Source organism: Diospyros lotus, chromosome 4, assembly GCF_014633365.1.
Source record: "Diospyros lotus cultivar Yz01 chromosome 4, ASM1463336v1, whole genome shotgun sequence".
NCBI lineage: Eukaryota > Viridiplantae > Streptophyta > Magnoliopsida > Ericales > Ebenaceae > Diospyros > Diospyros lotus.
This window is the reverse complement of record NC_068341.1, coordinates 43,967,417-43,994,457: the sequence shown is the minus strand read 5'-3', so window position 1 is coordinate 43,994,457 and position 27,041 is coordinate 43,967,417. Positions and strand designations below refer to the sequence as shown.

The 27,041-nt window shown below is 38.2% G+C and overlaps 1 protein-coding gene across 1 annotated transcript; it reads left to right on the top strand.

Moving 5' to 3' along the window:
* Positions 1 to 825: 825 nt before the first annotated feature.
* Positions 826 to 26,041, top strand: LOC127798767 (uncharacterized). The gene is made up of 15 exons (XM_052332365.1): positions 826 to 1,122; positions 1,207 to 1,295; positions 1,710 to 1,776; positions 1,891 to 2,006; positions 15,282 to 15,348; positions 15,498 to 15,546; positions 15,774 to 15,859; positions 16,071 to 16,336; positions 16,417 to 16,472; positions 21,072 to 21,157; positions 22,039 to 22,131; positions 23,578 to 23,896; positions 24,271 to 24,926; positions 25,109 to 25,343; positions 25,477 to 26,041. Exons 1-15 carry the CDS (start codon positions 931 to 933, stop codon positions 25,716 to 25,718), a joined length of 2,619 nt encoding a protein of 872 aa, XP_052188325.1. The 5' UTR covers positions 826 to 930; the 3' UTR covers positions 25,719 to 26,041.
* Positions 26,042 to 27,041: the final 1,000 nt, after the last annotated feature.

The following is a 27,041-nucleotide window of genomic DNA, read 5'->3' as shown; positions in this document are numbered from 1 at the left end:
GCTATCGCAGTAGAAAATGGCAACGAGACGAAGGAACAGTGGTGGTGGTCGTGCAGCTATGGAAGATGGGAGAAAGGAGATGATTGTGCAGTGACATCCTATTATTTTGAGGAGGGTATTTTAATGTTTTTGATCCTATTCGGTAAGTATCGAGCCTTTTTGGCCTTGTAATAGAACTCTTAATTTTGATAATAGTCTTATTATTTTATTAATTTTTTTACAATCCGTGAATATCTAATAATCTTAAATAAATGATTTATTTATATTAAAGGAAAGAAATAATAAAGTAATAACGTGAATAGCTAAGATCTTATGTTTGTTTTTATATTTGCCTTAATAACGTGTTCCTATCTCATAGAGTTGCGTATTAAAAAATAAGAAGCTAATTGTTGATTTGATTAAGATACTACACAAAAAATATTTATTTTGTACATTCATTGAGGACTATTCATGTCTCTTATATTAAAAATTATAAATGGATGAAATAGAAGATTATTTCTCCTCCCTAAGAGATAAAATGATAAAAAAAAAATAATGAAAATATTTTATAGATAGCAGGAGCCCTTTTAGTCTTTTTCCAAATTAGAGTATATATTCATATAGGAAAGGATTCCAAAAATCTTTCTATTCCATTATTAATTAGTCTCTCAAATGAAAAAAAAAAAAAAATCTATTTTCATCTAATTTCATTCCATCAAATTTTACTATTTTTCATCTGACCAAAGTACACCTTAAAATAAAGCTGGTCACTAGGGCACAATTATGGCGGGCCTCCTTCACGGGCCTTGGCCCACTAACAAAGCCCACTTGTACGGACCCAGGCAACGATCTTCTTCCCTTGGACGATGCCCCCGCTCCCTCGCTGTTCTCTTCTCTCTACTGTAATTGGACTCAGCAGCGAGCGCGAGAGAGCATCGAAAAAGCAGTGAAATGGGAGGCAAAGGCAGGGCTCGCACTCAGCGGAAACACTTCCGGCAGAGTAGAGAGAATGTTTGGAAACGAAGCAGATCCGATTCTCAACCGGAAACCGCCAATCTCAACCACGCCGATGATGCCAACACCACCAATCCTACTTGGGAGCCATTCGCCACTCAAAACCCAGCCTTCGACGAGTATTACAAGGTACAGGAGCCCGAGAAAATTGCACTTATTAATTCATATTTGTTATATGTATGTGTTGGTTGATGTGTTATGGTGAAATCATAGGAGCAAGGGATTGTGTCCCCTGACGAGTGGGACCTGTTCATTGAAGTTCTTCGAAGGCCATTGCCTGCCGCCTTCAGAATCAATTCCAGGTCTTTCTTTTTCTTTCTTGGTTTCACTACGAATTATACGTTTGACGCGCTCAGTTGAACAGTTTCTCTTTTGGATGCTCAAGCATTCCAGAACCACCATGTAGGGAATTTGATTTGTTGTATCTTGGAGGTGTCAATGTTTAATTTTTTATTATTCTACAAGATGTTGTTTGTGCAACTGGGGATTACATGCTAAAGAAATGGTTAATTTGTTTGGGATGAAAGTTAGACATGATGAACATCTCATATTTTGATAAATTTCCCTTAGCAAAATTACCTGATGGTTTGAAAGTCAAGTTCTTTTCTCAAATTGTTCAGTTTCTATTTATATTAGTGTCAGAACTAAGTCTTCTTTCACTAAGAGAAAAGTATCCAAGCTTATTCCGATTGATCTATTTTGTTTATTGTTTACAGTAGCCAGTTTTGTGGGGACATTAGATCGCAGTTAGAGAATGACTTTGTGAATTGTCTTCAAGCTGAGGTTGACAAATTGAATTCTTCCTTCTGTTATTGTGAATATTCTGATAACAAACCAGCTTTCTTCATTTTTCTTTCAATTTCTGCAATTAATTTATTTTCTTTATGCTTGTAAAAGGCTGCTGATGGGAGTGAAGTGGAGGGAATTAGGTCAATACCTTGGTACCCTGAGAATCTTGCTTGGCAGTCAAATTTTTCTCGCATGCAGCTGAGAAAGAATCAAACCCTTCAAAGGTAGAGATGATTGGTGCAATAACTTTTTGTGCTTACCATCCACATGTGAATGAACATGCATAGGGATATTAAATGTAGAAGTATGAATCTAGCTCCTTCTAGGGCATGGAATGTTTGGTGCTGCTGATAGCCATGTATGAAGGGGAGATATGAAATATTAGTTTCTTGTTTTCTGATGACCTACTAACATTCACTCTCACATGATAGTGATGGTGTAGAAATGGCCCATTCTCAAACTTGACCTAATGAATTTCAACAGAATGTTATTTTGGGCATGTGATTATCATAATCTGATTCTTATGAAGTTTGGGCATTTGTGGTTCTTCATGCAACCTGTTCAGAAATTTAAGATTATGCAACTATATGTTTATCTGGTCAATGCAGTAAAGGACGATACATTATGCTATGCTCTATTGATTCCATTCCCACAGTCTAGATGGTTACCATGCACTTTTATGTGGTTCCTTACCTGCAGCATTACGTGAATGCTACATAGTAGAAAATTTTTACACTCACCTCAACTAATTCCAACTCAATGCACATGAGGCTACATTCTCTGGTACAAAATTTCCATCTTTTTTCTTCTTCTTCTTCTTTTTTTTTTTTTTTTGTTTTGTTTTCGTTTGTGTTTTTCACAAGTAAATTAGATCTATAAAGCAGCACCGTCAGGGGGAAAATCCTGGTTCAAAATTGCTATTTCAGGGACTATATCTCTACATGTTTGACTTTGTATTATATTCTTTTCCATCTGTTTGCATGCCTCAGCTTCCCACCATTAAGCTTTGATAGTTAAACCCAAAAATAGTGGTTCTTATCTCATCAAAACATGGTTTACTTTATCATAATAACATAATGTACTTTTAAAAGAAATGTTGCATAATGTGTTCATCTTGGATATTATTATTGGTGGAGAGCCCTAATTGAGGTTTCATGGAAAGGCATGCATTTTCTTATAATGCATATAGACACACATGTATATATGTATATATATATATATATATATATCTGCATGTTGTAGATAATTTTTAACTGTACAGTAATGCAGTGTAGTCAAAGGCGCTCCTGGCTCGCCTAGGCGCTTGGGCGACACAAGGCGTGGGGAAGCGCCTCGCCTACTGCTACATGAGGCTCCTTCACTCAGGTGCTTGCCTAGGCAAGTGCCTCTGCTGAGGCGTCAAGTGCTGCAAGCTCTCACCTAGACTGTAATGAATCAAAATCAAAAGAACAATTGTAGGAAAGTGCCATCTGTGTAAGGAATGCGAAAGGTCTCCCAGTGTAATAGGAAGAGTAAAATGAAGAGGAAAATGATAAAACAAAGAAGAAAAGCAAATAGGCCTGGCTCCTCCTTGTGTTGTATGCTATTGATGTTGCCTTTTGTCACTGTTGCACTGCTTCTCAGTTAGTGTAACTTTTCATAGTCTGCTCACTGTTCCTCGACAGCCACAATTTTGTTCTATGATATATATTTGTTTTATACTTTTAGTCAATACTTAGTTAATGTTTGCAACGAAAGAGTTATATATGTTTGCTTCAACTGGAAGCCTGTAAGAGTGTAATCTATAACTTCATATATAATATTGTTTGTCTGTTAATATTATATATTTTATAACTTTATACCAATTATAGAATAACTTATATTTTGTGTGTTAATATTTATATTATATTGTATGTTTGTTTGCTTCCCCATAAGTATTTAAGATTGTTTATTATTTGCTATATGTATACTATAAGTTTGTGTGTTAATATTTGTATTACATTGTGTTAACTTTAGGACTCTTAGATTATACCCTTAGGCAAGAAAAACCCTCTCATAAGCCCTCTCCAACACTCACGAATGCAATGGAAATATAAGAACAAGAAAAATAAACAACAAAAACAGAAATTAACAGAATTTAAAAGGAACAAACACACCACACAAGAAGACCAAGAATTATACTGGTTCAGGCCAATATTTGGCCCTACATCCAGTCGCCCTAGGCGCACAACAATCTACTAGAAACCAGCAAATCAAACGCAGTACACAGTCCCAACAATCCCTCTTTCCAGCGCTCCCAAGTACAACCTTCCCCAAGAGATTACACAAGATCGCTCCAAGATCAACTCTCACAATCTCTCTCTCTTTTTCACTGCACTCTAGCGCTCAAGGGATTCTCAATAATCAGAATGAATTGGATGCCCGAGACTTGTGCCTTTCTCCTCTATTTATAGAGGTTTGGGGCGCCGGCTATGAGGGTTTATTTTAAACCTATACAAAAGTCTAAAATGCCCCTTATAATGTACATAAGAAAAAACATCCTACACTACTTAGTCTCTCGAGCGAACTCCTTCACGGGACTGCATGCATCCTTTCTTCTAGATCCAATTTGACTCTATGCAAAACTCTAACACATTGTATGTTTGTGTCACATTCCTAGGGTTAGCTAGGATTGTGATAGGAATTAGGAGAGAAATCAGAATTGTAGGAAGGGGGAAATCAGTAGAGAGAGAGAGAGATATTAAGAGAAAGGGGGGAGAAACAAGACGGAGATTGGAGAGAAATCTTAGAGAGAGAAATGAGAGTTTCTTTCATTCAATTCAAGCATATTTCTCTCCTCTTACAATTGGCCTTTTTATAGGCATAATAACTAGCTACTTAACTAATTTCTAACAGCATCCTAACAGCACCCATGTGCTTCTAACAACTTGTAAAAATATACTAACAAACCATTACAACCCTATTACAATGATACCCTTCAATTATTCCTTGGGTCATGCCAGTTTGTTTGCTTCCCTGTAAATATTTAAGATTGTTTATTATTTGTTATATAACTTATAGTTTGTGTGTTAATGTTATGTATTATATTGTCTGATTATCTTTTTCATATTAAGCACATTGTTATTATTTTTTTTAAATTTAGCACCTAGTGCCTAAAGGGGGGAGCCTTTCACCCTTGACTATCTGCAGTAATGGATCGTGCCAAATGGAGATGGACGAGCACCACCTACAATATGTAGTGCTGAAAACGATCTCACTGTGTCAAACAAGTTTGTGACTCAAAAACTACCTTATGATAAGTAACAAGTTTGTTGTGCAGGACTCATCCTCGTACTTTTTGTTAGCAATTAAGGGTTCTAATCTTGTTCCCAATTTCAGACAAGACTCGATCAATTGATTGATTGATTTAATTGATGGGTAATTGATTGGTTGTATATATTTTCTAAAATGAGAGTTGTATCTTCTAGATCTAGATTAGTATATCTTTGATTGATTTGTTGTATCCTAAATTTGTATAGTTTCCTAATCTAGGTTTAGAAATCTTTCCTTAAGCAGTTTGTAGCAACTTCCTAATCTTGTAAGGAAGTCTGTATGAATTGAGTTCCTTGGGTAAGAGATAAATAAGATTGAAGAGAAGCATTTTTCCTATTTTTCTTAACATGGTATCAAAGCCCTAGGATTCCTCAACAGATTCCTTGGGACGATTGCTGCTTATCTCTTTCAATCTTCTCTCCATTAGTATTATTTTCTTCTTCCACCCAACCTTCGTGGAGCATGTCTACCATTCAAGATCCTTCACCCGATTCAGCATCCAGCCATACCTCAAAGATTCTAGTCATTGGAACTCAAAATGGAGGCTCCAGGGGGGAGTTGCAGAATCTTCAGACAGCTTACCGCTTGAATGGTAAGAACTATCTGAAGTGGTCACAACTGATCAGAACCTTCCTTAAAGGAAAGGGGAAGCTTGACCATCTGTTGGGAACTGGCCCAAAGGAGAGTGATCCAACGTTTGGAGCATGGGATGAAGAAGACTCGTTGGTGATGTCCTAACTCTGGAATTCCATGATTCTAGAAATCAGTGACACTGTCATGTTCTTGACAACAACCAAGGACATATGGGAGGCCATAAAGCTGACTTATTCAAAGGTCAAGGATGCGGCCCAAATCTATGACATACGAGCAAGGGTGGCAGCAACCAAGCAAGATACGAAAACTGTTACCGAGTATGCAAATTTGCTGTAGATTCTGTGGCAAGAACTTGACCACTGCCAATGTCTAGAGGCGAAGTGCAGTGAGGATGCTGCACTACATAAGAGATTTATTGAAAAGGAGCGAACATATGATTTTTTAGCCGGGCTCAACATAGAATTTGATACAGTCAGAGTGCAAATCCTTGGCAAGGAAGACATCCCTTCCTTGAATGAGGTAATCTCTCTAATACGAGCAGAAGAAGGGAGAAGGGGTGTAATGCTGGAACCTATTTCGAATGAGAGCTCGGCCTTAGTGTCCTTAAAAGCTCACTATCAAAGCAGAGGACCTAGAGATGAGAAGAAACCCACAGATAGGGATTCCCTATGGTGTACCTATTGTAAAAAGCCTAGGCACACCATAGAGAAGTGTTGGAAGTTTCATGGAAAGCCACCCAAAGGAGGACCAGCAAGAAGCCAAGTGCAGGGACAGGCTTATATGGCAGGCAGCAGTCAACAATCTGAAACGAGGGATTTAGAATAGGGAGGGGAGATTTTTGAACTCAACAAGACAGAAATCGAAAGGCTGAGGAGTTTATTGGGGTCCCTAGACAAGAAGGCAAAAAAAGGTACCTGCTCTCTTGCCCTCACAGGTACTTCTTCCTTATCTTTTTCCCTACATGCTTTAGAAAATCTGCACCAGAATTATTGGATCCTAGACTCTGGTGCTTCGGACCATATGACTTCCTATCCACACTTGTTCATTTCCTATAGCCCATGTTCTAGCTCAAGAAAAATCACAATGGAAGATGGCTCTCTTACCACTGTTGCCGGCCAAGGAGATGTTCTCCTCCATGAGCACCTAACCCTAAAAAATGTTCTTCATGTCCCTAAGTTGTTTGCTAATCTCATATCTATCCAAAAACTCATTGAAGATACTAATTGCAGTGTATTTTTCCATTCTAATGTCTGTGAGATATAGGAACAAGGCAAGAAGAGGATGATTGGGCTTGCTAGGGCTAGGGAAGGACTTTACTACCTTGAGTAACCAGGTGGACAGGATAAGAAGCAGTCTCTTCCTCTTATGTCATGCCTAGCTCAATCCAATAAAGATAAGATGTGGTTAGAACACTATAGGCTTGGTCATCCTTCTTTTCTCACCCTCAAATTAATGTTTCCTGATTTAGCCAAAGGTCTTGAGTTTAAACAATTTAGTTGTGCTATGTGTGAACTTACAAAACATAAACGAGTATCTTTTCCTCTATCCAATAAAAGGACCGAATCTCCATTTTCTCTAATTCATAGTGACATTTGGGGTCCATCAAATGTTCCCAATATTTCTGAGGCAAGATGGTTTGTTATTTTTGTGGATGATTGTATTAGGGTAGTTTGGTTGTATTTGCTGAAATTAAAATCAGAAGTAAGCCATGTGTTTCCTACATTTTATACCATGATCAAAACTCAGTTTGGAGTAGGAATAAAATGGTTTAGATCTGACAATGCTAGAGATTTTTTCAACCTATCTTTATCTGATTTCTTTCAGCAACAAGGGATAATCCATGAGTTCTCTTGTCCCTACACTCCTCAACATAATGGAGTGGTCGAGAGAAAAAATGGCCACCTTATAGTTGTCATTCGAGCCCTTCTCTTTCACCATAATGTATCAAAACATTATTGGGGAGAAGCAGCTCTAACAGCCACTTCCCTCATCAATAGACTCCCATCCAAAACCTTAGAATCTCATAGCCCAATTCAATTGTTAACTAACCATTTTCCTGATTTTCATGTGGCTAGTAGCTGGCAGCCTAAGATATTCGGGTGCACAGCTTATGTTCATGTTCCTACAGTTAATAGAGGGAAGCTAGATCCTCGTGCATTAAAATGTGTGTTTACTAGATATTCCTTTACACAAAAAGGTTATAGGTGTTATCACCCTCCTTCAAAGAAATTTTTTGTATCTGCAAATGTGACCTTTGCTGAGAATGAATCTTACTTCAAAGCCTCCAGTACTCCAGAACAAAATCTAACCGTAACTAGCGAGACTTCTCCTTTATCTCTTTCTGATCATGATCTGTCACCCTCTGAACCCATCTTCTAATCTAAAGGATTCAATAGGAGTGTCATCCGAGGAGGCGTTATCATCTACTCTTCGTCCATTATAGGTCTATTCAAGGAGGAAGAAACCTGAATCTAACCATGTGCAAGCTCCAGCATCCCCTACAAGTCCTGCCAGTCTTGAAATATCCACAGGCAGAAAAGACACTGACAATTCTACCACTATTTCAGAGCCATCTCTAGGTGTCTCCTCAACTGATACTCTTGATAATAGCCTTGTGACAGATATTGAATCCACACCCAAAACAGATACATATGATCTAAATTGGCCTATTGCACTTAGAAAAGGAACCAGAACCTGCACTAAACATCCTTTGCATCTATTTCTTTCCTTTTCTAAGATGTCATCTGCCCACAAAGCCTTCCTTACTAGCCTACACACTATTCCTATCCCACGCAATTTTTCTGAAGCTATAGGGAATAGGAATTGGAAGGATGCCATGGAGGCTGAAATGGCAGCCCTAAAAAAAAAATCAGACCTGGGATTTGGTGGAATTACCCAAAGGAAAACATCTGGTAGGTTATAAATGGGTATATACTGTGAAATATAAATCTGATGGGTCTATAGATCGGTACAGGGCAAGATTAGTTGCCAAGGGATACACACAAGTGTATGGGGTGGATTATTTGGACACATTTCCACCTGTGGCAAAGCTGAATACAGTTAGGGTTCTTCTTTCCTTGGCTGCTAACCTAGACTGGCCACTGCATCAATTTGATGTTAAAAACACATTTTTACATAGGAATCTAGAAGAAGAGGTGTATATGGAAATACCACCAAGTTATGGGACAAAAGAACCGGTTGTATGCAAACTAAGAAAAGCCTTATATGGGCTGAAGTAGTCCCCACGGGCTTGGTTTGGAAGATTTACAGGTTTCATGCTTAACATGGGGTATAGGCAAAGCCAAGGAGACCATACACTTTTTATACACCACTCAGCTACAGGGGGAGTAACAGTGCTTATTGTGTATGTGGATGATATTATTGTTACTGAAAATAATGAGGAAGGTATGACAAAATTAAAGGAGTGTCTAGTGAAGGAATTCGAGATTAAAGATTTGAGAAGATTAAAATATTTTTTAGGAATAGAGGTGGCTCATTCAAAGGATGGCATATTCATTTCCTAACAAAAATATATAGTGGATCTCCTGAATGAAACTGGATTGCTTAGCTGCAAGGCAGTTGAAACTCCTATTGACCCGAATCATAAACTAGGAGAAGCTTTAGAAGATAATATGGTTGACAAAGGAACTTATCAGAGGTTAGTTGGAAAGTTGATATATCTAGCCCATACTTAGCCTGATATAGCCTATGCTATAGGGGTGGTAAGTCAATTTATGCACAATCTGAAAGAAAGCCATCTTAAAGCTGTGTACAGGATACTTCATTATTTGAAGGGAGCACCTGGGAAAGGCATTCTATTCAAGAAAGGAGAAGCCAGGACACTAGAAGCATACACAGATGTTGACTATGCAGGATCTGTTGAAGATAGAAGATGAACTTCTGGCTATTGTACCATGTTGGGAGGTAATTTGGTGACATGGAGAAGCAAGAAACAAAATGTGGTTACTAGGTCAAGTGCTGAAGCAGAATTTCGGTCCATGGCCCTAGGTATGTGTGAATTATTGTGGCTAAAAATTTTGCTAAATGATCTCAAGGTTGAATGGACTGCATCTATGAAGCTCTATTGTGGTAACAAGTCAGCAATTAGTATCGCTCATAACCCAGTTTAACACAATCGAACGAAGCATGTTGAAGTGGACAGACATTTTATAAAAGAAAAATTGGATAGTGGTTTGATATGCACACCATACATTTCATCACACAATCAGTTAGCAGATGTGCTAACCAAGGGCCTGCCTGCAGCCGTGTTTAGAAGGATGACAAGCAAGATTGGTATGCATGATATCCATAACCAATCTTGAGGGGGAGTGTCAGCAATTAAGGGTTCTGATCTTGTTCCCAATTTTAGACAAGACTCAATCAATTGATTGATTGATTTAATTGATGGGTAATTGATTGATTGTATATATTTTCTAAAATGAGAGCTGTATCTTTTAGATCTAGATTAGTATATCTTTGATTGATTTTTTGTATCCTAAATTTGTATAGTTTCCTAATCTAGGTTTAGAAATCTTTCCTTAACCAGTTTTTAGCAACTTCCTAATCTTGTAAGTTTGTATAAATTGAGTTCCTCATGTAAGAGATGAATAAGATTGAAGAGAAGCATTTTTTTTATTTTTCTTAACACTTTTTACAATTCCTTAACTGTGCTTACACCCTGAGGAGTAGGGATGGGACCATCAAATCATTTTTTTGCATCCACACTTAAATTTTGGGGTTGTGGCATAATGGCCTAGGATGGAAGTTTTTTGTTGGATGTCTTCTAGCCAGTTTGATTAGGAAAGGGAGATGTTGTCATTATCTGAATCAGCTACTCATCTTATCTAAAATGCCTCTCTTTATCATTTAAAGTACCATCATTGGGCTCTTCTTATTTTTTATAAGGCTTTGTTCATAACCTTAATTCCATCCTTCATAAATTGGAGGCCTTACTAATACAAAGATATCGTGCTTTCCCTGTTGTATGCTCAAGCGGCTTCACCCTCACTAGTCTTCATCAGTCCTCTTTGTGTGTTTGTCTATTGATTGGCTTCTTAATGACCCACCCACCTGCCATGACCCTACGAGCAATAAAGGGGTATTATTGTAATAGGGTAGAATAGTTTGTTTTGGATATTTTAACAATTAGTTAGGAGCACATGGCTACATGTGCAAGGCTATTAGGAGACAAATATGCCTATATAAGGCTACTGTAAATAGATAGAATTCTCATGTTGAATGATAATTGAAATTTCAATCTCTCTCTCTCTCCACTGCTCTATCCCTTCTCTCCCTAATTCTATTCTATCTCTCCCTTCGAATTCTGCTCTCTCTCCTGTGAACTCTTCTCACTTTCCTTTCTAACCTTAATCAAATCCTAGGGTTGTGACAATTGGTATCAGAGCAGTCATTCCTTGACTGTGAGTTCTAAAATTCAGTAGTCGTCCGATCCTATTTTGAAGTAAGCAAGCCGATTTGAAGTAGAACATACAATTCTCGGCTGAAGGCGAAGAAGAATTCCAAAAACAATTTCATAGGCGTTGTAATTCAAGCAATTATCTAAACGTTGTTCAGAGTCGATTACAGAAGCCGGTAGTAGTCAGGTGAGTTCAAGCAGTGATCAACAACTCTCGGAACCTATCTAGGTCGCTGCACATGGGCAAGATGAGCGTGGGCAAGAAAGCTCTATGATCGACGACGGTGATTGGCGAGACTAGTAGAAGATCCACGAACGAATAGACAATTGAAGATCCACCGAACTTGAGCCCATCATCGATTAGTACAGAGGAGTGTACGCGATTGGAGTGGGTCGATAGGCGAGCATACTTGAAGCGTCGCAAACAAACAACGCTTGCAATTGGTGAGGAAGTCCGTCGAAGACGGTTGGGTGAGACAAAGGTGTTGATTCTGGCGAGAAAGGAAGGCGCAAAGTGGAAGGAGGTTTGGGGGTAGTCGTTGAATCTCAGCAATCGCACACAAAGCTTGGGCAATCTTGAATCCGTTGTAATCTTGTGTGGAGAGCGATCAGTGCAAAAGGCTGTCGGCTCGCAGCTAAAACCCCAATCTTGTTCAGAATTGAAGGCAAGCAAGCCAAGAGGATTCACAATTGGAGCCTGTGGACGGTGATTGGGTGGCGACCGGTGCAAGGAGGAATTGGACTTGGATTGATCGAGTAGTGATTTCGACGGAATCAACGAGTTCCAGCATTCCAGTAAGTCTGTGTGGGCTCTCGACGGAGGATTAATTCCTGGCGTTCGTTATTTCAGTAGATTTGAGTTGGAGTATTGAAGACAAGTCCGCCGTGACTCTCGGTCGCGAAATTCAGGAAGCATGACTTGCATCAAAGTCGTGCAACGTGCCGAGTGGCGCCGACTAGATCCAAGTCGTCGTGTGTGTGTGATAAAGGCAAGCAAACCCAAGCAATCTTGGTGTTGCTCCTTAGTAGCGGATCTCAGCCACTGCCCAGCTTCCAAGTCCTCTTACTGCCACTGAATTCTGTGGGGTCTCAGCTAAATTATAAGAGGCTAAAGTCCAAGATTGCAAGACCGATTGGGTGGTAGGAGGTGGACGAACAGTTTTGGCCCAGATTGAGAAGGCTTAAGGTGACTTGTCCATGGCTCCGATGAAGGGATTGAGCAACAAATCAGTGAAGAGGAATTCCGCAGGCGATAATTCTAATCAAATCCTAGGCTGCTAGTAAGGTAAGCAAAGGGTAATTTCAACTTTGAATTGGTTAACTTTGTTTAAATTGGAGAGGTAAAGAAGAACAGTATGTATATAGCTCATTGGTCTTCAAGGTATGTTGATTGTGAAAAATCAACTAAGGGGAGCAGTGCACGTATGAGACCATTGGAGCCTCAATTGCAGCAGAAGAATGCTTTATTTTTAGTTGGAATGGAGCCCCAATGGCAGCCAAAGAAGGCTGCATTTTCAGGTGGCAGCAACGGGTATGAGGAGCAGTGTAGCCAGAAGAATCAAACATGGGAAAAGAAAATGGATAATTAGTTCAATGAAGGCGCAAGGAAGCAAGCAGTGGGATTCATAAAGAGTGCGAGGAATTTTGTCGTATGTTTCGCAAGAAGCTGCAGGAGTTTGCGATGATATTAATCAAGAAGTACCATTACAACTTCCCCGATGAATACTTCGATGATTATCGCAGGAGTTTTAACAAAGAGGAATTCTTAAAAATAGAGCAGCCGGAAGAGAAGTGCAACATTAGAAATGATATTAAAGGTGAATGGCATTATCCAAAGGGAATCTGTAATGAACAGGTTGATAGGGCAACAAAGGCAAAAAGAGAGTTAGAGGAACACTCTGATTCCTTTGGAAAGGAGGTTGTTGATGAGGTTGATCCAGAGGATAATCTTGGAAGTCCAAAACAAGAGATGCTTGAAACATTCAATCAATTGACAGGAATGACAAGAGACACTAAGGAATTTCTTGAATTAAAGAGGGATTCAGCTGCAGTGATTGAGAAGTTAGAAGAAAAAATAATACCCTAAGATGCACCTATTGAAAGGCTACAAGGAAATAATAGGGAAGCAATTGATGAAGTGGTAGAGGAAGCCAAAGCCAAGTCGTTACTCTCAGTGCCTAGTGCATGGGTGAAAGGATTTGGTGGTGTTCCAGATCAGAAGTTTGTGGGAAATGGAACAGCATTGGATCAGCCAAATTCAACTAAAGGACCAGCCATTGATGCGGATGATGGTGCTGAAGCCTTTCCTTGGATTTTGGACTTATCAAAATCTAAGGAACAATCAAATTTGGAACAAAATATGGATTTGACTTGGGTTAAAATAGGCAACGAGAAGGTGAAGATAGCACTAGCTAGAGGAAAACTAAGGGATATAGCTGAAGGAGTCGAAAGGTTTGCTGAAGAAAACAAAACTATCGTTGTTGTGTTGGTTTTTGCTCCTATTGAAAAATTCAAATTGCTGTCTACTGCCAGGTGGGATGAACCAATGGCTGATTGTGCTCTTAAAATGGAGACCAATCTTGATTGGACAGCTATTGTAGAAGATTGGGAACGCAATACTGATGTTGTTGGGTTTTATTTTCTAGACCTTGCCTCAAATTATGTGCTGCCAGACTCACTTGTGAAATGGATTGAAGGTGGTAGAAAGCCTATCTATATTGGCTTTGGCAGCCTTCCTATTCTGGAACCTGACGAAATGACCCAGACAATTGCCCAAGCTCCCGAAATAACTGATCAAAGGGGCATCGTTAGCAAAGGCTGGGGGAGCCTGGGGAACTTGGTAAAACCAAAAGACTTTATATACTTGGTGGATAATTGCTCTCATGACTGGTTATTCTTTCAATGTGCAGTTCTGGCGCACCATGGAGGTGCAGGAACAACCGCTACTGGTACTAAACTTGAACTCTATCAGGTTGCCCTAGAGATTGATCTTGGACGCTTAAGAACGAGGGAGAAGAAAAGGCCTAGAAGTAGAAAGAAAGGAGGATGATCCGCATGGAAAAGGTTAGAATTGGACGAAGAGCAATGGCTATTTGCGGTAAGTTCTTGAGAACAAGAACTCTCTTAAGGAAGGGGGAATTGTCATGACCCTATGAGCAATAAAGGGGTATTATTATAATAGAGTAGAATAATTTGTTTTGGATATTTTAGCAATTAGTTAGGAGCACACAGCTGCATGTGCAAGGCTGTTAGGAGACAAATATGCCTATATAAGGCTATTGTAAATGGATGGAATTCTCATATTGAATGATAATTGAAATTTCAATTTCTCTCTCTCTCTCGTTCTCCACTGCTCCATCTCTTCTCTCCCTAATTCTATTCAATCTTCTCCTTCAAATTCTGTTCTCTCTCCCGTGAACTCTTCTCACTTCCCTTTCTAACCTTAAACAAATCCTAGGGTTGTGACACCACCATACGTTCTGTTAATGATTATTTGCACTTGTATACAACTATATATGTATATGGACAGAGGGATCCCCCCTTAACTCTTAAGTCAGTTTGTTCAATGATTATCTCACTTATGAAAATGGGGAAGAGAGAGAGGTTTTGGCAGTTTTTTCATTTATCAGACAATGATATTCATATGTTAAGAATGACTATATGCAACTCGCTGCATCATAAGTCCCTACGGTGGCAAAAATCTGATCTTTGATGCACGTAAGCCTCAATGCTTTTTTTGTTTTTTTTAAATCTTGGGCTGTCCAGTTATATTTAAATTCACCTATGTATAATAAAATGTATATAGTTTCTTCTTTCTTTTATTTTTGTTGTTGCTGCTTTATTTGTGTTATCACTATACTAAGGGACCATCACGTTATTGTGGCTTTAACTTTTAAGTTAAAGTGTTGTATGTGTTATTTTGCTTTATGATCTAGAAATGAAAATTTAAACATTTCTTTTGTACCCAAGGAAGAAAATATTAGAAAAGATTACCGTTTTTATATTGGACATGATTTAATATTGTTTACATGGCAAATCATGTACGAGTCTTTGAAGGTGCAAACAATGACAATGTGCACCACTTTTTTTGTTCTTTTTGCTGAGTACAATGTGCACTATTCAAGCAATCCTGATTTACTGTGGAACTCTTCTAATTTCAATATTCCCTCATTGATATTTTCTGAACAAAAAATTTTAGGTTCCATGAATTCTTGAAGCAAGAAAATGAAATAGGGAACATCACAAGGCAGGAGGCTGTCAGCATGGTATGTTGATTTTACATTTTGTTTGTCTGTCCTTGTGGTTATATCATTCTACTAATTGAAACATTTCTTGTCAACACCTGCTTTTTCCAGTGTACTCTGTTACTTAATTTCACTTGTTTAAATATATGTTTTAATGGTTTTTGACTCAGGTACCCCCACTATTTCTAGATGTACATCCAAGCCATTTCGTTCTTGATAGTAAGATGGTTTTTTTTTTTCTTCTTATTTAGAGCTTATAACTGAATCTTGTTAAGTGGCAAAGTGATATTACTGTGTGACAGCTTCTTATTGAAGGTACATGTATTATTAAATCCAAATAGTTTCTATGTTGTAGTGGACTTTTGAACTTGCGAAATATGAATGCTGTATGTAAGGTGAAGGGTCACACATGTCAATATTCTGATTATTGCCTTTACTCCATGTAGTGTGTGCAGCTCCTGGATCCAAAACATTCCAGTTGCTTGAGATGATATACCAGCCAACTGAGACTGGATCATTGCCTGCTGGAATGGTTCTATTTCTTTCTTTTACACTTCAACTATGTCTGGTGCCTCTGTTTGCTCTTCGTCCACTCATTTTTAATGCACAATGAGATATAATGGCCAAATGCACTATTGTGATCCTTTTTTCATTCACTTGCATGTTATGTTTCTCTCTGTTTTTCTGACAAGATCTTCCTGGAACCCTAAATGTATATTCACTTCTCTTTATGTATTGTATAGGTGATGGCAAATGATGTTGATGTCCAACGATGTAATCTTCTTATCCACCAAACAAAAAGAATGTGCACTGCCAATTTGATAGTCACTAATCATGAAGCACAACATTTTCCCAGCTGCCATTTATACAAAAATTATGCTAATGCTTCCTGGAATGGGACTGCAACAGAACCAAGTTTAAGCCAGCTCCTTTTTGATCGGGTCCTGTGTGATGTGCCTTGCAGTGGAGATGGTACTCTTCGCAAGGCTCCGGATATCTGGAGGAAATGGTAGTTCTTTGACGATATAATATAGCACTAGTTCACATATGAATTCTCTTGTGTCTAGGTAACCATTGTCTCTTATACAGGAATGCAGGAATGGGCAATGGGATCCATGGCCTACAAGTTCAGATTGCAATGAGAGGTACTTTTTACTTTTTTTTTTCCTGTTTCCTCTTTTCATGGTTGTTGAAAGGAGCATGAACTCATACAGATTAAACTCTCCCATGAGCTTTCTACTGAGGTTTCCAGATTTTGTCTTAATCTGGGGCATATTTTCTTATGATGTGTTTTCGGCAAGCCAAATGTTTTTTATTTTTTATTTTTTTGACATTGGATAATTTCTTCCTAGATTGATGGTACTTGAAGTTTAATGCAGTTTAATGAGAACTGAGGATTAGAATTTAATCTTTGACTAATGTTCTTTCCCATAAGCGATCCTCTGTAACATTAAAAAGTAGAATTGGTGGTTATGAATGTCTCTGTCTTACTGGACTCTTTGTTTGATTAAGCAAGTGAAGCATGAAAACTAGTTCATACCCTTTTTTGGACTTAAATGGGGTCTGTTTCAATTCCACCAGATTGTCCTTTCTAAAAGTGGTTGACAGCTTCCTTTCAGTGGCAATGACCTCTCTCTCCCTCTCTTTCTCACACACACGCACGTGTGCACACATTTTTAATACAATTCAAACCACTGTCTTTTTTGATCCCTATGATTCAAGGTAAGTGTAAGCACCCCCGCTCGGATATCCCCAGCCACCCGGACTACCCGAACGGGAGCGCCTACGAGAGGAGAAAAATAATAAACACCAGACAAAGACCACCCCGGCATGCATACACAAAAATAAGAACAGCGGAAGCAAAGCTCAAGACATGCATGCACTACGGGTAACCCCGCTAACACAGCGGTCACAACATAAGTAAAAGAATACAAACTCCTGTGCCGACACACACGAGACTCGAGAAAAGACCTGGCACAGTACGAAATAATAGAGTAAATTCTACTTAGACATCAGAGTGGATAGGGATTGACGAGACTGCCTGTACACCACACCGACTCTGCCGTTAAAGCTGACTCCCTTGCCATAGCCCACGCCGCCACTACCTGGAATGATGGAAAGCAAGGTGAGTCGAGAGACTCAACAAGCATAAAGAAGAAAAGGCTGAAGGCTACACAAAACCAGAAATCTCACCCCCAGAATAAACCCCCAGGTACACACAAGCCATGAGACGCTACAACACAACAGCTCAATAGCATAACAAAATAAAAGCACATACCGGTCCTTGGGGCCCACATAAGACACTTGGCACCCAAGTCCCATACCAACCTGCCGCTGCCCTGAAAGGCAACAAATGTCTCCACAAACCTGCGCGCGCTGTCCCAGGCCGGTACTCCCGTCACCTGTATCCGTCGGTACTCCCAACAACTGAGCCATAGGCTCCCTCAGAACGGTACTCCCGTCCGAGAACTAAATACTACCAGTATCCATGCAATGCACATAGAAATGCAATGGCGTAGTGAGCATCAACGTGATACAAGGCGCCCATACATCCAGGCATCAGGCCATGCTCCGCCCACATAGTAAACCACACGCCATGCATATGCTCGCGCTGGATGCAACCTAACCAAACTAGAATGTCCGTGTCCAAGCATTCTCAATAAATGGATATCCCAATATGCATCCCGTACCCATGTGCATATCAAATCATGAACAGTAATACAATGTATCTAATCATGCAGTAAATCACATACCGGCAGAGCTAGTCAGTAGTGTCCGGCACCGGCCAACGGTCAGTGACTAGGAGTGTCCGTCCGACGGTCCACTCCAGGGCCGTACCGTAGTCTAACCCAACATCACCAAACGGTTGACCCCTGCCCCACTGCTCAATAGCTCTAACCAAATCATAAATAAATCTGAGAAAAACTGTAAATAAGCCCGATAAAATCATAAATAAACTCGCCCGTCTAGGAACCTAGTTCCCAAGCTGGGTCCGGCATCATTCCCAAAAGGAGTGGGGGCAGTACAAACCCCCATAGGCTCACAACAAATAAAATGCTAGAAGTCTCGAATTTAATTTAATTAAAACAAATGAATAATAATTTAACAGATAAGGCTAAGTGCCAAAACAAAGTAAGGGAGAAGACTAAATACGAGAAATCACGGGGTCTTTCACGGGAATTGAAAAGCACGAGAAGAGGGTTAGGAGCTTGCCTTTACACGGTCGTTTCTTCTCTTCCTTGCACTCCCGCTGCGAAGTAAAACGTTTAAGAGCGATTAATAAAACCCGTAGCTCGCATTAATTAAATCTAACCGTCTAAAAGGCACACCGTAAATAAAATCCCAATAAATCTCATATTTATTTTAAATTAAATCATTCCTATTACTATTATTACTTATTTAGATAACTCAAATTATACTTATAATCTTTAAGCAACATTTACATAAATATATACATATATATATAAATATATTTAAGCACTTCCAAGAGCACATGGACGTGCTGTTGCCTCCAATTTCATCTTTCAACTTTATATATACATATATATAAATAGATCACTTCAATTTCTCCCCTCATGAACACACCTAATGAACACACCCATTAATTATCTTAAGCTTCCCCAGTGAACATACACACGCACACCCTCCCTGCTCACTGCACACACCTGCCCTTGCATGTGTATCAATATATATTTATATATAGGCATCCTCGAACACATATATAAACCCCCACAACAAGCTCCCCTGCCATGGCGGCCATTCGTGCAATAACAGAGCCAACAGGAACCATATATGTATATCTATATAATCAGCCAAGACCACTGCTGCTTACATCGTTATTTATAAATATATATATATATATATATTTGCTTAACAGCATAAAGCATATCTTTTCCAATAGGCTTACACGGCCAGGCCAATCCTTTCATTTTCTTTGATTTCAATTCCCTACACTCACACACAGAGCCATTCACACTCTCACACTGTGTTTCCATATATATATATATATATAGATATAGATATATAAATTAGCTCTCGGCACACTCACTGCAACACAACCCTCACAATCAAAATATTATACACACAGAAAGCTCAGCCTTGCACACAGTGCACTCGTTAGCTCTCGGCACACTCACTGCAACACAACCCTCACAATCAAAATATTATACACACAGAAAGCTCAGCCTTGCACACAGTGCACTCGTGTAGAGATATATATATATATATATACTTACACAACAAATTAACACACCCAACACAGCATAATCACCCAAATTAACAAAATCACACTTATAATTAAAATCAAACCGTACGAAATTATTAATACATAATAACTTACTTACCCAGCTAATTAAACCACAAAATTTTCTCCTAATTTCCAGCCACAAAGCGTCTTCTTCTTCTTCTTCTTCTTCTTCTTCTTCTTCTTCTTCCGAGCTCTCTGCTTCGCTCGCTGTTTTAACCCCATTTTAGTTTCAATTAGAAGCATTTATAGTAGCAAAATTACCAGCCAATACCCAAGAAAAATCAGCCAAATACTTGGCCAAATTGGCCTTAAATTGCGTGCAAGGCAGAGGCGTGGAAGAGGCAGCCGCTGGGCGCGCCAGCGTGCGCCACCTGGCTGCGCAGTGGGCTGGCACTGGCGCCCCAAAACGGCGCCGTTTTGGGCCGCCTCTGCTGCCCAAAAATTAATTTTTCTTCCCAGCGTGCGCGTCGCTCCTTGGCTCGATCCCGCGCCTCACCTGCCTCCCTCGCGCCCGCGTGCCACTCGGCCAGCTGCTCCCTTCAGCATATAAACACACCAAACTAAATTTAAAGGAACCCTCAGCCACCTTCTGAAAATGGCATTCCAACGCCCAGAACTTCCATTAATAATTATTTTTTTCAAATAAATTAATATTTTCTTTTAACCCACAAATATTCAATAATCACCACAAATAAAAATTAAATCAATATTTCTCTTAAACCCAAAAATATTTAACAATTATTAATTACTCCCGACCAAATTAATAATCATTTATTTATTTTTTTCAATTTTCGGGATATTACAGTAAGTATCATAGTCATAGTTGCGTCTGAAGTCCAAACCGAAGCATTCCATGGAGGTTAACTATTTATGAAACTCAGTTGATCCGTTGAGCTGTCACTGCTTTCTTTCTTGTTGTAGTCACCCTGAATGTCATTGTCTTTTTTCTTCCTGTTGCTTTTGTAAGTTTCCTTTGATTTCTTGGGATATGAAAGTGGTTTCACTGCTATACCTTATGTTGCAAATTAGTGATGTATGCCCTTTTGGTAAGATATTTTATTTATTGAGCTTTCAACAAATTTAAAACTTTTGCCTATGATTTTTGTTTTGTGAGATAGGAGATCAAATTTCTGGAAGCTTTTTTTATTTTGAGTTTTATAATTAAAAATTGTTTTGTGCTTATGTTTTCCTGACATTTTCAAGTAGTCTCTACAAGTAAGGTTAATTTGAGGTTTCTTTATTTTGTGATACAAAATTTGAAAAGAAAGGAATTCTTCCCACGGCTGTAGATTTGCATTTTGTATTTTGATTATATTGGCCATGGTACTTAGAAGAGGAAGGATTTGAAAATCTACTTGTTTTTTAACTTAAAACATTTGATGAGTCTTTTCCAGATCAACTGCCTGCTCTAAGTTCAATTGTTTCTTCTTTTTCTTGGAAGCTCCCATTTAGATGGCATTGCCATGTATGTTTGGTCATTCTATAGTTGATTGTGCAGGGATCTCATTACTTAAAGTTGGTGGAAGAATGGTTTACTCAACTTGCTCAATGAATCCAGTTGAAAATGAGGCTGTAGTTTCTGAGGTAATGTGTCAGCTATGAAAGGAACATTTTGGAAAGTAAAATGGTAACAATAAGGGGTTGATTGTTATTCTCAAATTTAGATGCTTATAGGATTTTTACTGCTTTTGAAGAATTCAAATAGTTCTCTTAAGTACTGAGAAAGCATGAATGGTGGGATGGTTTGAATCATAGGATGTTTTCACATAGCTGTTAGTGAAATTTTTTGCTGACTTGCTGGCAGTTATTTATCCTGTACTAGGAGCCTAAGTCAAATTGCCACTTTTAAGTCACTATAAATCTTTATCCTAATTTTGCATTCATATTACAATGACCACTGCTAGTTTCATCATATTAATCATGCAATATTTTTTTAAAGTATGCTTATTTGTTACAACCACAGTGACCCTCTATAGTTCTCCTAATAAATATTGTGGATGCATTGTGCTTATTTCTTTCATTGATGAAGACACCTATATATCAAGGAATGAATAGAAGGGTCTGTTTTACTCACCTTTGAGGAGCTACACAGACTACAGGCATGAGGTTGGATGTGTAGTAATTAAAAGACGTTGGGGTTTTCTGTCAATATAATTTTGTCCATAGTACACCCATGAGGAAAAGGTGTCCAATGATAACTCATTGGATTTCATTTGTATTGAACTGGTACCGCACCATCCAAGTTTAGCCTTCTCAACTTCTAAGTTTTCTTGGTTGGTGTCATCTCCAATCCTGATCCTGTTATTTTGTGCTTTATCTTGTAGACTTATATGTGGCATTGTTTCTCCTTTTAGCTCTCCAATTTGATATTGTTTATTCCTTTTTTCTTTTTTTCTGTTTTGCTAAGTTTTAGCTGTTGAACTTCTACTTTTTGCATGTTGACTGTAATATCTCATTTCTTTCAGATTCTGCGGAGATGTGAGGGGTCTGTGGAACTTGTTGATGTCTCCAATGAATTCCCTCAGCTCATATGCAGGCCAGGTCTTAAGAAATGGAAGGTGTGTAATTAACTCCTTTTGTATTTTGATTAATTTATTGTTGATTTATTTATTTATTTTGCTAAGTTGTTGCATGTCTGTTTTCTACTTGTAACTTCATTAAACATGCTGGATTTCTAACTTTTCTGCAATCATCCAGAAATTTCTTTATTTTGACCTTGGACTCTGCTTCTGTAATTGAAATTTTGTGTACATGATGGTGGCTTGCTTCTCTTGCTTGGATGTTGAGAAGAATGGGAGTTCTGAGGCAACTTTGAGTTTCCGTCTAATGAAGTTGTCTGCTACATAACCAAAGAAGGAAAATCTACTCAGGCTTTAATTGGAAATAATTTAGGCAGTTATGTTTATCATTAATGCTTTTTTCTGGATATATGAACGAATTTTAGTGTAATAACACATGCTCCAGACTTGAACATCTATTGCACTATAGAGTTTTTTCTGAAAAAAATATTGTGCCATACAAGATACGACCTAAGCATACTATAAGCAATTGCAATGGTTACCTGCCAAAACCTGCTCTAATACTGCACTACAGAGGTGTTTTTGAAATATTATGCCATATGACTTATGCATACTAAATAAAGGGATGGCAATGGGTACTTCCCAAAACCCACCTCGAATGGGGTGGATCTGGACGTAAAAATTTCTGATGGGATGGGTTTGGATGAAAATTGAAAAAAATGTAACCTATTGGGGATGGGTATGGATGTCTGACTTGTGCATAATTTTGAATGAATTTTATTTTATTTTATATTCATACAATTTTGTTTTTCCTATCTAGATATAATTTTTTTTTGTCTATCATTAATGGGCTGGGCTGTGCATTTTGAGCATGACTGACCTTATTAGAGCTGGGGAAGGCCTTGTTGCATCCCTGTCTAAACCTTCACAGCCAAGACTCGACCCCCTGCCCCTATCCCCCCTCTCTCATTTAAAAAAAAAAAAAAAACTGCAATCTCGGCCCGTGCTCTCATCCTAACTTCTTATGACAGCCTCTCTGCTAGCTGCCGCACCCTGCCTTGGTCCAGTACTGTGGGCTTCCAGGGCCTTCTATCATTCTACTACTGGTTCAATATCATGAGAGTCGTGTGATCTAGCTTTAAAGGCATAGCTAGATTAAAAGCCATGTAAACATGGCCATACATAGCTCTGTTCAGAGCAGTGGATTTTGAGTAAAAGGATCTAACTCTCATTATGATCCAGAAGATGATCTCGTTTATCAAATTGACAGTAGCTGCGGAACCTTTCTGCTCATATTTTTTCTGGCAACGAGGATCTGATATCCCCTTTGTTTTAATGTGAAATATGTTGTGTCCTGTGCAGTATACCACTAATATAGATAGAAGTACTGATAGAATATGATTTGTACTATATGTCCAGAAATGTATTGATCACTTAAATTGCATCCAGGATGTTCTTGTTTACAACCTTAAACTTGAAATGCAGGTTCGAGATAGGGGTATCTGGCTAGCTTCTTACAAAGATGTTCCACTCTCTCGCAAAGCAGCAGTTACTCCTAGTATGCTTCCTTCTGGAAGAAGCCATGTAGGTGTACACAACAATGATCACAATAAAACTGTGGAAGAAACCCATGATGATGATGGCAACAGGAACTTGCTCAAGCTGGAGAAGGATGATGCTCCAACAGATCTAGATGAGGAAGTTTCAACTCTTCCTTTAGAACGTTGCATGAGAATAGTTCCTCATGATCAGAATACCGGGGCATTTTTTATTGCTGTCTTGTGCAAACTTTCCCCTTTACCAGGTAGCTTAAAACTTCCTTTTGCTTAGATAACTATGAAAAACTTAGGTACTATTGAATTTGATAAACCAAGAATATGGCATACTTATTGTGTAGTGTGTGATCCGCATAGCAAAGTAGGCTGGTAACTTGGTTCCCTGATCACATAATTCCCATTTTTTCATATTTCAGGAACTTAAAAACTTGCAAATTGCAATAATATAGGATAGAAATGTGTACGTATTTAAACATTCTTCTCTTTGTGAGACCATATATGACAGTGGTAATCCATTGTGCTCTTGCATGTTAAATACACTTCTTTGGGTAACCATCCCTTGCTTTCACGCTATTGATGCTACTGTCTGAAGAAGATGATTTCCTTATTTATCTTCCTGCAGCTATTCAAAAGAAACCCACCAGTTTGAATGGGAAGTTGAATTCCAATAATGATTCACACGCTGAGAAATTACTTGATGAAGTGAAAGCGGATAGAAATGAAGTAAAAGCTAGCTCAACAGATGTTACAGAAGAGCAGTTAACTGAAGCTGCTTCTGATGTGGATTTACTTGGTAATGGACTGGAGGAAGCTGCTTTGGATAGCAATCCTAGTAAAATGTCTTCAGAAAAGGAAGAAGAGGAGGAGACTCGAGTGGTTTCTGATGAGGATTTACTTGGTAATGGACTGGAGGAAGCTGAGGATAGCAATCCTAGTAAAATTCGTGAAGAAAAGGTAGAAGAGGAGACCCAAGCACCTGTTGACGGAGAAACTGGTTCTAAGGTAGTTGGGGGGAAGAGAAAGTTACAGACTCAAGGCAAGTGGAGAGGTGTTGATCCTGTTGTATTTTACACAAATAATGCTATTGTAGATAGTATAAAGACATTCTACGGCATTGATGAGTCCTTCCCATTTAATGGGCACCTTGTAACAAGAAACAGTGATACCAACCATGTGAAGAGAATTTACTATGTATCGAGATCAGTTAAAGAAGTGCTTGAACTGAATCTGAGAGGGGGCCAGCAGCTGAAAATAACTTCTGTTGGCCTGAAGATGTTTGTAAGTGTTTTCATCTTTGTCTTGAGGAGTTACCTTTTCCATCCTCTGTTGAATTCTTTCTGCAGCTTGTTGTAGATATTTGTGCTTGCTCGCTATAGTGCATTCTTTCTGGTGTTCTGTATCTAGAAGCTTTGAATGGAAAAGCATTGACCATTATCTCAGCTGTTTCTCTTTTATTTCAGGAACGCCAATCATCAAAAGAAGGTTCCTTGTCTCCATGTGCATTCAGGATATCATCTGAAGGATTGCCGCTGCTTCTTCCACACATGACCAAACAGCTCCTTTATGCATCCCCGATGGACTTCAAACACCTCTTGCAGTATAAAACCATCAAGTTTGCCGATTTTGTTGATGCTGAATTTGGGGAAGCTGCTTCAAAGCTGATGTTAGGTTGTTGCGTGGTGATCTTGCAAAAAGGTTCGTATAGGCATTGTTTGGAATGCCAATAGCACATCCAATCACACTAATCCTGTATGATCTTTTATTTTTGGTACGACTGTAATTCGAATGTATCTTCCTCAGTAATACCTCTTGTGATTCATTTCTGCAGATGGTGAAAAAGCATCGAGTGCTTGTCAAGTTGATGCATCAACAATAGCTATTGGATGCTGGAGAGGGAGATCAAATGTGTCGGTCATGGTGACTGCTATTGACTGCCAGGAATTGCTGGAAAGGCTGTCCATGCGCATGGAGACTGAAAATGAAAATGAAAATGGTTCTTCTTCCTTGCCACAAAACAAGAAGTCCCCTAGTGTTGGACCTGAAGAAGCCAAGGCAGAAGAAGGTAATTGAAACTGAAGAAGCTGCTGAAATCATTGAACTGGTAACTGTTGGTAGACTAAAGCCATTTCACTCAAGTGAATCATCATCAGATCAGATGGTATTATACTCTGTTTTTGTTGTGGGAGAGCTTTTAGTTTCCTTCTTCTTCACTATTGGATTGTTATAAATTCAGGTCTATTTTCTCCTTTTGCCATTAAGTTAATGTTAAGGAGAGGATTTTCTTGAGACTTCTGTAAGTTATTGATAATTGGAATATTAGTTGTACATGTGCATCAGAGACTGAAAGAGCTCAAGATTTCATATATGATTAGATCATATGAGTTTTTCTTTTATTCTAGTAACTTTCTTTTCAATGTCTTGGATGGTTAATGTATTGATACTTATCTGGCTAGAAGGTAATACATTATGTTCTTACAGGACAAAATGGTTATGATCATAAATGAGACATTATGTTCTTACAGGACAAAATGGTTAGGATCATAAATGAGACGAGCCACTTGCGAGTGGCTTGGTGTTCAACTTGACAAAAACTTGTTCGAGTTCGTCCATTAAGGTAAATAAGTCGAGTTTGAATCTAATTTTAAAACTTGATCTATAAACGAGGTGAGATTGAGTTTAGTAAAACTTGACTCATTAAATCTTGCAAACATGTTTGATTAGAAATTTATGAATGTTAATAAACTCGATTAGAGGTTCGTATACATGTTTGATTAGAATTTCATGAATAATTTTATTTATAAATAGATAAATATAAATATATTATATAACATAAAGTTATTAAATTTTAAATTATTGTAATAATATAATTAAATTAAATATGTTTAAAATTATTATATATACTAATTTATTAATTTAACATAATTTATGTATATATAATAAAATAAAATAATAGATTCTGAGAAACTGAGTTTGTTGGTAAGTCTAAACTTGAGCTTGGACTTGTGTCAAGTTCAAGGTTAAGCTTGGTTCGTCAAAAAAAGTTCAATTTGAGCCTAAAAGTTGGCATGTGAACAAAACCTGAGCTTAGTAAAGTCCGCCTCAACTCGATTCGATTCGATTGCAATTCTAATTATATACATTTCTCTTATATCATATTAAATTATAATAATTATCTCTATATTTTAGATGATCTCTTCTTGTCCAAAAAAATTATTAAGAAATTAAGTAAATTATATTATTAATTTTTAAATTTTATATTTTGTAATAAATTGATCATTATACATTAATTTTTATTATTATAATTATTAAATTTTAATTTTTATTATGACACAGCTCAAGATGTACCAATAGCATTATTCTTTGTTTATATTATCTTATCAATTAGTTCATACA

Excerpts from the sequence above, each read along its gene's own strand:
- LOC127798767 (XM_052332365.1), top strand. The coding sequence starts at position 931 with ATGGGAGGCAAAGGCAGGGCTCGCACTCAGCGGAAACACTTCCGGCAG. Across the intron at positions 2,007-15,281 it reads AAGAATCAAACCCTTCAAAG|GTTCCATGAATTCTTGAAGC; the intron begins GTAGAGATGATT and ends AAAAAATTTTAG. Across the intron at positions 16,473-21,071 it reads AGTTCAGATTGCAATGAGAG|GGATCTCATTACTTAAAGTT; the intron begins GTACTTTTTACT and ends TTGATTGTGCAG.